The sequence below is a fragment of the Punica granatum genome, chromosome 3, assembly GCF_007655135.1.
Source record: "Punica granatum isolate Tunisia-2019 chromosome 3, ASM765513v2, whole genome shotgun sequence".
In the NCBI taxonomy this organism is placed as follows: domain Eukaryota; kingdom Viridiplantae; phylum Streptophyta; class Magnoliopsida; order Myrtales; family Lythraceae; genus Punica; species Punica granatum.
In genome coordinates this window covers 9,335,063-9,349,502 of record NC_045129.1, presented here as the reverse complement: position 1 = coordinate 9,349,502, position 14,440 = coordinate 9,335,063, and the positions used below count along the sequence as shown (strand labels likewise).

The window sequence follows — 14,440 nt, the reverse complement described above, 5'->3', positions numbered from 1 at the left end:
ATAAGTTGTATGCCCTAGTTTATATATACTGGTCATATGACAAGCGTTTGTTGTCTTTGTTTATATTGATATTTTTTTTATGAATTTGTGATATTGTTATGTTTACAGAAAAAAAGAAATAAATAATCTCCTAAAAAATCCAATTAAATTAACACACTGTGAAAATTTAAAAATTAGTTATGAAAATTTGAAAAAAAAAATCGAGGTATATATTGACGAGGAGACTTGAAATAACAATCGACCACGACCTAAGGATTTCTCCAAAATGCTTATATGAAAGACTCCTCACATGCGAGTGATAATTCTGTGCATGTAGTTCGAATTAATATATTCAAGGAGCGGGTACATACTCAAAACTAAAGTATTTAGCAGCGTTTTTTTAATTAGGTTTAACAAAATGTAAAAGAAAAAAATGAAGGGTCTCTTTTTAATTAGTTTTTGGATATATAAACTAAATGCAAAAAATTAGTCAATTGCACAAATGGAGGCATCCTATTGCACAATATTAGAGAGTCAAAATTAAATATCTATAATATATAATAATAGATAATAAAATGAACTGCACATGTAATAAATGATCCTAACAAATGCTAATAATATTATAAAAGTAATATATAGCAAAATTATCTACATTTTATGATAAATGGATTAATAAGTGCTATAATTAATTATTATAAAAATTACTATTATAAAAAATATATTGATAAATTAAATAACACGGAAATGAATATTCGAAATTTTTTTGTTAAAAATAATCAATTAAGCAAATATACGAAGTATCACAAGTCACTAATTATATCAAATTTTTGTCATATTAAAAATAATAGATATTTAATACTTGCAAATAAAAAATCCAAAATATCAATGTTAAAAAATTACCAAAACTAAATTAGTATGTCTAAATTGAATATTTGTAGTAGTTATATATTATAAGTATGCGATGCATATGAAATAAAATGATTAGTTGCAATTTTGTCATTGAATAATATAAATTTTACTGGAAAATAATTAACTGATACACAATATTTTAAAAAAATTATAAAATGCTAATTCCTATGAAATTATGGTAGCATAAATACAAAAAATATAACTTATGATGGTACGAATATTACATAACAAAATATTTGTATCTATACTTATTTCTCCATTGCTTTCATCAACCAAAAACTAAGAGGAAACATGCTAAGAAAAAACCACATAAAAAATAAAAGTTGAGAGAGATTGGATAAAGGAAGATGGGAAAATTTGATTCAATTGAATGGGTTATGCGAAATTGATTATGTTATAGTTGGCTAATCATCTAAAAATAAGCAAAAAATTTGATTTATTAGGAATTGCTTTTGACATGTAAATTTATAAGAAATTAGGCAATGGCCTTAATTTTTTTTCGGTTACGAGCAATGGCCTTAATTTATTAGGTTGAAAACAACAAATTATATATCCATAAATGTACATTTTATAATATTCATTAATTGGGACCTAAATTTGTGGCCTAAGGTTGTGTCTCTACCGGCCATGGCCATGTCGAAGTTGTTATGATATGGTATCACCGCTCCACGAAAAAAATTTAAATGATCCTACCTCATACTGATATGATGAGAAAGAACCAATAAGATTGCATCAAATAAGAGAACTCTCCATAATTAATCGAGTGATTAACACTTATTATTTAATTTATTACAATTTAATCGATATTTCCTCATGTCTCGTGATGAGATACGATCATCGAATAGCCTCTCCTGCTCCACAAAATACTTCTCCAACTAATTGCTCCCGCCTCACGTGCGTAGGGCAAGAATCATCAACCTCCTCTCTCTCCCTCTCTTGTCACTCTCTCACTCCCATTATATAGTGTCTCACTGTATAACTCTCTCTATTTCTTATTATGCATGTGTGATTTAGAAGTGATATTTTACGCATCTAAATAATTGAGTATCACTCATCCAATATTTTGCCTCATCCCCCGAGCGGAAGGGGATCAAAATCTCCATCACCTTCAACAAATGGCCCTCACCATTGGTTTGGAATTACAGATGGAATCTGACGCGTAGCTTCTCTCTCATCAGAGTCACCAGCCATTCCCCCCCAGAAGATTCATTCTCTCTCCTCCATTTCCTCGTACGGAAAATTCAATTCCCCCCAACAACCGTTTCTTTCCTTCTGATTTACTTCCTAATCAACTCGTCCGCTCCTCCTCGCACCGAAACGGCTATCCATACATACACATATTTTATATATATATATATATATATATATATACACATCTGTAATTACTCTGCTTCTCCTTCAACCTCTCCCCTCCACTCGCTATGCTCAGTTTAGCCTCCTCGCTGAACCTCTTCCGATCCCGGCAAAGCTCTCAATAGATCCCCCCCTTCCCCTTTGCTCGATGGCCTTGTTGCAGGGCGCCAATCCGCTGACTCGCGGACCCCACGTTGAGGCTGATTTCAGCCCTTCAGCGCCGGCGCCGAGGCTTGGGTTTGTCAGCTTCGGTGCGTCGCGGCTCGAGCCCGGGTCCGGCTCCCTTGGGCTGTCCGTCGGTCCCGGGGAGAGATCGAGCTTTCCGGCGCCTATCCGTGCCGTCAATGAGACCAGAGCCGCCCACATCAACGGCAGAGCTGACGGCGCCCAAGGTAATCTCTTTGATTCGGGTTGTCCTTTACATCATCAGAAAGCGTGGGTTGCCTTTGTTTCGTAATGTGGCGTAGCTGAACCTCTGTTGGGGTTTGCTTCTCCATTGCCGTGACTTTGTCGGTGCGTCCATGGTGAAGAAAACGGAGTTTTTGATTATATCGATGATTGTTATCCTGTCACCGTTACGTCAATTTCCGTTAATTATATTGCTGGCGGGAGAAACATTTTATCCCCGAGACAAGCTGTTTGACATTTTGCACGACAATCCTGCTGTACAAGCTGTTTGACATTTTGCACGACAAGACTGCTGTACAAGCTCTTTGACATTTTGCACGACAATGCTGCGGTTATATGAAATGACAACGACAGCACATCCTAATCTTGGCCAATATGGTATTTTCGGAAATCGACACTCTCTTCACGCCAACAAAATGATGTGCCACCTTGAATTATCATATCGTGTAGACCACCGGCTAATTCTGAAAATACATTTTCTGGACATATGCTTGATAGATAGACTTCCTGATACTGTGAAATATTCCTCTTGGCACATTTTCTGGGAGACCAGAAACAGGTTCCAGATAATCACCTATGGTAAGAAATCCGCCATTCTGTTGGAACTCTTCTAAGTTGCCTACGTATTGTAGTGTAATGATGTATTACTTTTGAGGTCAAAGGCATCCTGATGCCGTCCAGTTTATGAAAATCATGAAGTTTCCCTTTAAAATTTGATGAAGTTAAGCTTTTAAAGTGCATGTTATTTGCTTCGGAGGACTTTTGGTGGAGGTTCCTGGTATGTTATGCCTGTGGATCTATATGATTCCTTTTGTCTGCTATTTGGTGTTCTGTTACTCAAAAAATCATGAATCTTGGGTACATGTCACCTTTACATGCATCTCTTGCTCTCTTCTCTCTGTCGATTCCTCCCCCACCCCCCCTCTTCTTTTGGGTCTAAATTCATGCAGCTCTCATGGACGTACTATCTAACTAGGTGAAAATCTCGATCAGATATCTCCTGTTGGAAATTCAGCAAACATCAAGTGGCACCAGTGTTCAGTTGGGAAACTTGACCGGCAGGAACTGCTCCAGCAGAAAGGGTGTGTCATATGGATTACTGGACTAAGTGGTTCAGGTTTGTATTAAAATCATTGAATACCTTCTTTTGTATAATGAAACCATTTTTAAAATCCTTTTTCTTTTGTTTATTCGCCCGTTCTCCTAAATGCTAAAATAAAGTGAAGGTCCTATGATGAAAGGTTCATGAGATTCTTAGATAAATCATGTGAACAATTTTACTGAAGGGTTGCTGATTGTCAAGATTAATGTTATGCTTGTTCTTGAAAGATGTTTCTACTTCAGCCGACTGTCAAATATTTCTTCTTTTATTGATTAGGCCTCCCCTAAGTTTAGGGGCGTAAAAGTGCAGCCCACCCCCAAACACCATCTCCCCCCCCCCCCCCCCCACACACACCCCAACCCAAAAAAAAAAAAGAAGAGAGAAAAGTTAATGTATTTTCATAAAAGGATGAAAGGGGTGGCCACAAAGAAGTTTCCTGCAAATATTAATTGTTTAATACTCAAAAGGTTCAACATTGTAACAGGAAAGAGCACTGTGGCGTGTGCTCTAAGTCGGGCTCTTCATTCTAGAGGAAAGCTAACCTTTGTCCTCGATGGTGACAATGTTCGACACGGCCTGAACCGTGATCTTAGTTTTAAGGCAGAAGACCGTGCAGAGAACATACGGCGGATTGGTATAAAACTCAAAAGGTTCTGTGCTTCAGTTAAAATTCTTTTTATGTTCTAGTAGTAGGAGTAAAGCATGATTCCTATCATATGCAGGAGAGGTTGCTAAGCTCTTCTCAGATGCTGGAGTCATTTGCATTGCTAGCTTAATTTCTCCCTATAGAAAGGATCGAGCAGCCTGCCGTGCCCTCTTGCCTGAAGGGGATTTTATTGAGGTATATGCTCTCCTTTCTTGGCAACATGAATTGTGAAGGTAGATTTTGCTTGTGAATGAGAAACTGTGCTACAGTTCTTGTGTTGAGCGATAAAGCTGACATTTGCAGGTTTTCATGGATGTGCCTCTACAAGTTTGTGAGGCGAGGGACCCAAAGGGCCTGTACAAGCTCGCACGCTCTGGAAAAATTAAAGGTACTCGTGGAATAGAATGGATATCCCTCTCTCTCTCTCTCTCTCTCTCTCTCTCTCTCTCTCTCTCTCTCTCAGTTACTTGATTAAGTGTCTCTTTTACTTATTACATATGTAAATCATTGCATAATCATCTATTCTCGGATTTCTTGCTGCAGGTTTTACTGGTATTGATGATCCTTATGAACCCCCATTGGATTGTGAGGTGTGTATAAATGAATAGTTGCCTCGGCATGTAGTAGCTGTAAAATAAATTGTTTAATGACCCATCACCTATAGCTTTAGAAACCAGACTTGAAAAGCAGGCTGTTCAATTTCTTTGAAAAGGCAGGGTATGCAAATGAACTGATAAATCTGTTCGTGCTGAGAACTAGTCAGTTCATGCAGTTTTCTTAAGGAACTGGTCTTGCAGTTGAACCCGTGGACTCGTCCAACCAATGCCAGTGAACCTGTGAACTTTTATATAATTTATGAACTCAACTCACTGATTCTCGAGTGTTATATGAACGTGCAGATAGTACTGAAACAGACGGAGAGGGACTGCGCTTCCCCCTGTGATATGGCGGAACAGGTAATCTCTTACTTGGAGGAGAAAGGGTACCTCATGGCCTGAATATTTCCACCAAACCATCCGAAGCCTTTTCTTCTCTCTGCTTGCTGTGTCCTCCAAATACTGGATCACTGCTCCTTCCCCGCATCGAGGAAATCGCTCGTTTCCTCCTCGTGTGTTCGTCAGTTCCATCCCATTCTTAAATTAAATTAATCGATTGATTAATTAAATTATAGACGTGGTTTGTTCAAAATTGCACTAGTACAAAGCTTCCTTGTTTGGAGGCTTTTGTTAGTTCAAAATGCATTACAACTGTTGGATCTTTAGGTAAGGGAGGGACTGCGAATACATATCAATCATTGTATCTTGGAATAACTGTTTCTTATGAATAAAACTTCTTTATGGAGTACTACACATTTCTTTGGCGACTCGTCCTTATTCGGCGCTATTCATCTGCATCTGACTCCCACGACCGAGTACGTGACCGATGTTGTATATCTGTGAATATGCAGATGTCGGAAATCATGCACCGACTACAAGACTAGCATTTCATATTATCGGTGTAACCATTCGATATGGATGCATAACAACATCAGTTTCTTGTTTGTGATGGTCGACTACCGGCGACAGCTGCGTCTGGTTTTCCACTTAGAAAAGGAAAACCCTCTCTTGCTTCGACTCTACTGCAGAAAATCCCGACGTGAAAGCAGTTATGTCATGTTTGGAACAATGTCATGGAAACGAAATGAGATCAGATCATGTAACTGAAACGTTAGGCGCTACATTATATCTTACGCGGACAATCTGATTCCATCAAATGGAGGAATTCAAAAGAAAAGTGACGAACAAATCTGTACAGCGTCGCTGATGAACTCCTCATTATCGACGAACTGCGTGAGACAGAGCCACCATAACCCGGGGCTCGTTGAAGCAGCAATGGAGTTGGTTACACATGGGATAAAGACAGGTGAGATGGATCTGGCATCCGATATCAAGTGAGACGGAGTCGGATCAGATGAAAGGGAGGCCGAGGTCCCCACGCCGATGCTGGTGTAAGGACACGATGCAAAGCAGGAAGGCAGCCGCGAGGGACGCGGCGGCGGAGCTCACGGCCTCGAAGGTGGAGGAGAGGCGCCGCTGCTGCAGCCCCCAGATCGTCCTCGCGAACACCCCAAGGCCGTCCACCACCATCGCCAGGAGCACCGCCATCGGAACCACTCGCCGGTGCAATCACAACGGTTCTTGTCTTTCTCCGGAGGAAGGAAACCTTAGCTTAAAAGATTGATGTGATGTGATCTTTTTGGATTGCTTTGCTTCACTGCTTCCGCCTTCGCGTCTTGCTCGGTTTCCCCTATTGTCTGTCTGTCCGAAATTGAAGAACTTTATGTACGCATCAGTTAGGCAGAAAGCAAAGACACCTTCCTTTTGCTTTTCCTTTATCTTCTTTTTTTTCTTTTTGAGAGAATTTGGATAATTTTTATGTCGATTCAAAATTATCGAATTTTGGTAATAACTCTACGGTAAATACGATAAGTTCAATCCGAACACAATTGTCACTATGAGTGTCATCGATTGAAGTTGAAGTGGTACTCGCAAGTTTGAGCTAGGTTACTCAACCTGAGGAAGTGGCCTTGCATCGTCACGAGTCACGACATTAGTCGATCGTTCGGATAGAGGAAAATGAAAGGGGAGGAAGGAAAAGTTGTATGGAAATTTTAAAAAATTCGATACAACTTTCTCTCCTATCATATTCCCTCTCTTTGCCTTCCTTTCTCTCCATTTCCCTCTTATCCAAACAAGTTCTAATATACCCGTTTGGTACGCGAAAATAGAATGAATGAAATGTTCATTTTTTTATTGTACCTAATTTTCTTATTAACATCTCTTACAAAAGTTGAAAATAATATTCCCGCATTATCATTTTTTCTTTCATTTTGATGGAATGAGCATTCCCTCAATTAACAAAGAAAATAATTATTCCATCTTTTCATGCTATATACTGTGAACCATTATATATGTTATTTTAATTTATATATATATATCTAAAAATATATATAACATGATATCTTGATAAATAAATATAATATTATAATTATATTCCTTCATTTTTGTAATGGTCATTAAAAAAAATCACATTTTCGACTCAATAATCAATACCATTACATTTCCCTAAATAGAATCCATTCATTTTCATTCCATTCCACATATGGTGCAATTTTATTTTTTTTGGGTTGAGTGTGATTCTGATGCTCAAAGGATTACATAATTTTTCTTTTCCGGTCATATCATAAAGTGCTCTTAATTTATAGTCGTAACTGATTCACATCGGGATGTTGATTTGACCGTGTCCACTGGCTTCCATTAGGTGGGATATCACTTTCAATACCTCAAAAATTATTTACCATTCAGCCAGAAAAAGAAAGGGGCAGGATAATAATTCCTGAATGAAATATTAATCTTTAAAAATGAAATTATAAAGAATTTTCGATACCTTAAGAAAATTATTGTTAAATATATAGAACTCAATAGATTAGGGATTTAAATATAAATAGTCTTTAGTTTCTACTCTTACTGTAAATAACTTCTTAAGTATATAAAGTGAAGTCTGTGGGTGATCCCCACACGATTCTTTTCCCAATTTCTATTTTGTACATGGTATCAGAGTTAGGTTTGGGAAAATTGATCGTCCCAGCTGAATCTTCCGATTGGAGAGCTGGAGGTCTCGTCTGCTTCTGATTAGAGGGCTGGACGTTCCGTTTCTGTCAGGTGGTTGTCGCCCAGTCGTTTTCGTCTCAGGTGGTCGCCAGTCCGTGAGGTTCCAGTCGTCTCAAGTGGTCGCCCAGTCGTCTCCGTCTGGGTCTGCTGCTGCCGTGAACCTACTATCTTCATCTCCACCGCCTGCTGCGTATCTGCTGTGTTGTATCTGCATTTGTGCTGCTCTGCTGCTCTATTGGAGTCACTGTCGTCTCTGTTGCTGCTGGAATCGTCAACCCAGTTGAAGCTTACTTCCTCAAGTCGCTGCTTCAGTTGCTGCTCTTTGTCTCCAGCTGCCTCTAGTGTCTGCTTCATTCGCTTCTCTGGTCTGGTTGTCTGGTCTGGTTCCGTCTGGTCTGGTTTCATCTCTGCTTCAGCTTCTGGTTGTCTGGTTTTGTCTCTACTTTAGTCCACTGCTTCTCAGTTGCTGTTTGCTAAGTCTCAATTGCTGCTTGCTGCTTGCTGCTTCTTAGTTGCTGCTTGCTTAAGCCCATTGTTGTCTCAGTTACTGCTTGATAAGCCCACTGGTTCCATTTTTCTCTGTTGTCTTTGGTTATCTTTGGTTAATATGTCAACCTCTTTGCTTAAACTTGTTGTGTCCTTCGCAAAGTCTGGCCAGTTAGTGGCATGTCTCACCAAATCCTCTCTATTAGGTTCATGGGTTCTAGACTCAGGTGCATCTGATCATATGTCCGGTGACTCTACTTTGTTATCCCACTTCCGTAATTCTAGTTCTTTGCCCTCTGTTACTTTAGCTAATGGCTCTCTCGCCTTGGTGAGTGGCTTTGGAACAGTTCAACCTACTGCTTCCATTTTCTTATCCTCCGTTCTTTTATCTTCCTAAGTTTCCCTATAACTTAATTTCTATTAGCAAACTGACCAAAGATCTCAATTGCACTGTAACCTTTACCTCGGACTCTGTGGTAATTCAGGACTAGAGGACAGGAGGAACGATTGGATCGGGGCGTGAGTTTCAAGGCCTCTACCGACTCTCTGTCCCAACAACATATGAGGTACCTATTGCCTGCACTGTTGCATCTCCAGAGCAGGTTCATAGTCGCCTAGGTCATCATTCTCTAGCTAATCTGAAGCAAATGATTCCGACTTTGTCCAAAGTCAGTCAATTAGAGTGTCAATCATGTCAGCTGGGAAAACATACTAGGACCCAATTTCCAAGTAGAGTCAGTAAACGTGCTAGTGCACCTTTTGTTTTAGTTCATTCAGACATTTGGGGTCCTTGTCCAGTTCTTTCTAGTCAAGGTTATCGTTATTTTGAAACATTTATTGATGATTATTCCATAATGACATGGGTTTATCTGTTAAAGAATCGGTCTGATCTATATCCCATATTTGTGTCCTTCTGTTCTGAAATCCAAACACAATTTGGTGTTTCAATCCGTACTCTTCGTAGTGATAATGCCCGAGAATATTTTTCAACATCCTTTCAATCATATATGTCCTCTCGAGGCATGATACATCAGTCTTCTTGTGCTTATACTCCACAACAAAATGGAGTTGCTGAGCGAAAGAATAGGCATCTTATTGAAACTTTTCGCACTCTCTTGATACATATGAACGTGCCTGTCAAATTCTGGGGTGATGCACTTCTCACTGCATGTTATTTGATCAATAGAATGCCTTCTAGTGTCCTTCATGGTCAAATCCCTTTTTCAGTCCTGTTTCCCCGTGATGCAATTTATTCATTGCCTCCCCGTATCTTTGGATGTCTCTGTTTCATCCATCAATTGCTTCCAGGTTCATCAAAATTGTCTCCTCGCTCTTTAAAGTGTGTATTCTTGGGATACCTCCGTGGGCAAAAAGGGTATAGATGTTACTCTCCAGAACAACGTCGATATTTTGTAGTCGCTGACGTCACCTTCTTTGAGTCCACTCCCTTTTTCTCAGCGTCTCCCAATCAACCTCCGTCACTTTCTGAATCATTGCCTCTCCCTTCTCCATATGTAATTGTTCCGTTTAGTGTTCCATCCACATCCACTTCTCCTCCAGAGACACCTGAGACGCCATCCACTTCCCGGCCAACCGAACCACGTGAACTGATTACTTATCAGCGTAGGAAAAATGTACCTCATATTGAATCACAGCAGGTAGAGAGAGTCCAAGTGACCTCTTCTGAGAGACCAGAGGACTCTACCCCTATTCCAGTCGCACCTCCAGCCTCGGATCTACCATTGATGTCTTCTCCAGAGCTAGATTTGCCTATTGCCCATAGAAAAGGTACCCGCTCCACTGCTAATCCTTATCCTCTATATAACTTTCTTAGTTATAGTCGCTTGTCTCCTTCCTATACTGCCTTTCTTTCTTCTTTAGATTCTGTCTCTATTCCTAGATCTGTTAAGGAGGCATTGTCACATCCTGGTTGGCGGGAAGCAATGATAGATGAGATGTCTGCTTTGGATACCAACGGCACTTGGGAACTTGTATCTTTGCCACTTGGAAAGACTGTTGTGGGTTGTCGATGGGTGTATACAGTGAAGACGTCTCCAAATGGTCGTGTTGACCGATTGAAAGCCTGTCTAGTTGCTAAGGGCTATACACAGATTCCTGGACTAGACTATGGAGATACCTTTTCTCCTGTAGCCAAGGTAGCTTCTGTGCGTTTATTGTTGTCGCTGGCGGCCATTAATCATTGGTCGCTCCATCAGTTGGACATCAAGAACGCTTTTCTACATGGAGACTTAGAAGAGAAGGTTTATATGGAGCAACCGCCTGGGTTTGTTGCTCAGGGGGAGTACTTCGGCAAGGTATGTAAACTCCGTAAATCTTTGTATGGGTTGAAGCAGTCTCCTCGGGCATGGTTCGGTCGCTTCAGTTCAGCTGTTATTAAGTTTGGTCTAGTGAGAAGTCAATTTGATCATTCGGTGTTCTTCAGACACTATGGAGGAAGACACATTCTCTTGGTTGTATATGTTGATGATATTGTAATTACGGGGGATGATGTAGTTGGTATTTCTCAACTGAAGACTTATTTGCACTCACAGTTCCAAACTAAAGATTTGGGAGCCTTGAGGTACTTTCTTGGGATTGAGGTTGCTCAGTCTGAGCGTGGTATATACATATCACAAAGGAAGTATGTGTTAGACATCTTAGAAGAAACGGAGTTGCTTGAGTGTAAGCCCGTTGATACACCGATGGAGCCTAATGTCAGGTTAGCACTAGGAGAAGGAGAACCCTTTTTAGATGTTGGGCGATATCGCAGACTGGTTGGTAAGCTGAACTATCTCACAGTTACTAGACCAGACATATCTTTTGCAGTGAGTGTTGTCAGTCAGTTCCTAGATTCACCAACTGAAACTCACTGGAATGCTGTAATTTGAATTATGAAGTATCTTAAGGGAGCTCCTGGTAGAGGATTGTTATATCAAGATCGAGGTCATAATGAAATCGTTGGATATACTGATGCAGATTGGGCCGGTTAAAAATCAGACAGAAGATCCACAACAGGTTACTGTGTATTGTTTGGGGGGAATGTCATTTCCTGGAAGAGTAAGAAGCAAAATGTTGTTGCCCGATCGAGTGCCGAAGCTGAATATAGGGCGATGGCTTTAACCACCTGTGAACTGTTGTGGGTGAAGCAATTGCTTGGAGAGTTAGGAGTAGAACAACCTGACCCTATGAAGTTATTTTGTGATAATCAGGCCGCACTACACATTGCATCGAACCCGATTTTTCACGAGAGGACGAAACATATCGAGGTTGACTGTCATTTTGTTAGAGAGAAGTTGCAATCTCAGGATATTGTGACAGCCTTTGTTAGTTCAAATGATCAATTGGCAGATATTTTTACTAAGGCTCTTAGAGGTCCTCGAGTAGATTATATTTGTAACAAGCTGGGCATTCACAATATATATGCTTCAACTTGAGGGGATGTGTTAAATATATAGAACTCAATAGATTAGGGATTTAAATGTAAATAGTCTTTAGTTTCTACTCTTACTGTAAATAACTTCTTAAGTATATAAAGTGAAGTCTGTGGGTGATCCCCACACGATTCTTTTCCCAGTTTCTATTTTGTACAATTATAATTGAAGGTGCCAAGAGATCATATTTAGTAAAGAATAACAAATATTTTTAGATAATAGCTATAATTAGTGGCAATAAGAATAACAGTAATAATAAATAACCCTATCGAAAGCAAACGACCACATAAACCATATTTTTCGACATAGAAACGATACAATTCATTACCCATAGAAGCTATATACAAACTGTCACCATGTTCTACACCATAGCTGCACGAAAGGTGCTACTGCTGCCCCTAATTTAATCAGAACTAATGACCGGTGTGGCAAGTTTCCAAAACAACAAAGTCGACAAATGCCGATCCACGAACATGTTTACAGAGTATATGAGCAGTTACAACGTCACTTCTGCACTTACGTACACATTTCAAAAGGCCTAGGACCTCTACCAATTTCAGTTCGGGCAACAACACCGGCAAGTACGTCGTTTCGCTCCATGCTTTGACAAAAAAATCACCTGTAAACTTTACTTCATTCCGCCAGCAACAAAAAGGAGCAGTGACACCAAATAAACTTCAAAGCTTCTTCCGTTTCACCATTTATCACACCACCCAGATAGCTGCCAAAAGAAATACCAAATTACTTCACAGCTACCATTATAGCAGAAAACCAAACTGCCGTTTCAGCATTAGAAGGATTTTCATTTTTACCTTGACTTAACCGTAAGAGCCCAAAAAGCTCCACAAAGAAGTCTAGCTTGTAGTCCTTCAATCATTTGCAAGGAAATCCTTAACCATTTCCAAGCGGTCCTCCGGTTCTGTACCAAAAAACAATAGGACTGCATTCGGATGTTTTCCGAATCTTTGAATAGCCATGCGCACCTCTGCCTTAGTAAGGCCATCAACACTACGAAGTGCCCCCGGAAGTTCAAGGAGCTTTTCTTGAACAATGTCACAGTGAACACTCCTCGAAAGCATCACCCAGGCCTCCTTCATATCAGCTGTCATACTGTTCACAGCCTCAAAAATTGTCGACAAGTCAGTTTGATTCCTTTTCCTCTTTCTTCCTGAAGTTCCTGGTTCCTCACCAGGTGGCAGACGGGCACGAGAAATATCATAGGACCTAGTGCTTGACTCGGGGCTATACAGAGTAGCTAATACTAATAGAAGGGTCATCAAATTACTTAAAATAGTACACATTTGAATCCACGCAGTCAGGACAACGATTTTCCTCCTCTTGCTCTTACTCTGCAAATTCAAGCCAGCCATGACTGCAAAAAGGATTCAAATACTCCATATGGTATCAAATATTGAGCTAGCATGTATCAACAAAGAGGCCGCAAGAATATACATGAGCAAGGCCACGAAACTATATGGACAGTTGCTTTGCCAAGCATAACAAATCTGAATAGTTGTGCAAAGAGGGCAGTTTCTTCCTATAATTAAGCTGTACAATCTGCAATGCAAATCCATAATCCCTATAATCGCATGACTGATGACACGCTCACAAGCCACATTGATGCAAAACTCTTATTTGGGTCGTCAATAGAAACACATACCTGTTAGTGAAAAGATCAGAGCGGAGAAGGGAGAAAGAGGAGCAGCGGCGGGTCAGCAGCAAGACAGGATCGGAGGAGTGGCAAATGATGTATAGCTGGAGGAAGAACGATGGTGCTCGAAGAAGAAGCGACCGATGAGAAGAGAAGATGACCAGACGATGCCAACGTCGGTCTCGAATCGTCGGAGGTGTGTCGTCGACGATGCCACCGCGGATCTCGAGTAGCCGGCAGTGTGACTAGATCGACGATCCCAACCTCGGTCTAGTCTCCGTCAGGGCACTCGGAGCTTGTGCAGATCGTGCTCTAGGGTTTACTCTGGCCGGGAAGTCGGGTGTGGGTCTGTGGGGGAGAGAGAACAATCGTGATTAAAATGGATTTGTGTTTACGCAATCAGAGAAGAAATTTAAGGGTATTTTAATTTTGGATTTGAATGGTTATGCAGCACTACATGCTTAAATGATATTGCGTGCAACCGATATATCACGTGGAAGAGAATATGTTAATATCTTTGGAATGTAAAAAACGATAAGATTTTATATCATCAAAATGTTTGTGAAGTGATTAGCAATTTTAACTCGTGAAGAGTAGAATATAAAGAAGTATATTTATTGAAAGGGAAATAATTATTAATGCTCGATCTCTTATAAATGCGAAAGTAATATTTTTGGATACAAAAATGGACGCGAATTTATGAGAAACTAGATGAAGGGTTTATGCTATTCAAAGATGGTTGACATTTGGAATAAGTTTATGAATGATATAAAATATTCACGATTAACAAAAGTTCGTCTATGATTGTATATGTAGAGTTCGTCT

The 14,440-nt window shown here is 40.0% G+C and overlaps 1 protein-coding gene and 2 long non-coding RNA genes across 5 annotated transcripts; 1 reads left to right on the top strand and 2 right to left on the bottom strand.

Moving 5' to 3' along the window:
- Positions 1–1,986: 1,986 nt before the first annotated feature.
- LOC116200922 (adenylyl-sulfate kinase 3-like) lies at positions 1,987–5,744 on the top strand. 2 transcript variants are annotated; one of them, XM_031531891.1, is made up of 7 exons: positions 1,987–2,633; positions 3,626–3,766; positions 4,236–4,385; positions 4,474–4,592; positions 4,701–4,785; positions 4,941–4,987; positions 5,297–5,744. In XM_031531891.1, exons 1-7 carry the CDS (start codon positions 2,390–2,392, stop codon positions 5,393–5,395), a joined length of 885 nt encoding a protein of 294 aa, XP_031387751.1. In that variant the 5' UTR covers positions 1,987–2,389; the 3' UTR covers positions 5,396–5,744. The 2 variants fall into 2 exon arrangements, with proteins under 2 accessions (XP_031387751.1, XP_031387752.1); XM_031531892.1 differs by having other exon boundaries at positions 2,434–2,633; positions 3,643–3,766.
- On the bottom strand, positions 5,529–6,763 carry LOC116200924. The gene is made up of 2 exons (XR_004155773.1): positions 6,128–6,763; positions 5,529–6,015 (listed from the first exon to the last, which is right to left on the bottom strand). It is a non-coding gene; the product is annotated as an uncharacterized LOC116200924 (long non-coding RNA).
- Positions 6,764–12,232: 5,469 nt separating this feature from the next.
- Positions 12,233–14,045, bottom strand: LOC116199407. 2 transcript variants are annotated; one of them, XR_004155533.1, is made up of 3 exons: positions 13,625–14,035; positions 12,777–13,521; positions 12,233–12,685 (listed from the first exon to the last, which is right to left on the bottom strand). It is a non-coding gene; the product is annotated as an uncharacterized LOC116199407 (long non-coding RNA). The 2 variants fall into 2 exon arrangements; XR_004155532.1 differs by having other exon boundaries at positions 12,235–12,685; positions 12,777–13,336; positions 13,625–14,045.
- Positions 14,046–14,440: the final 395 nt, after the last annotated feature.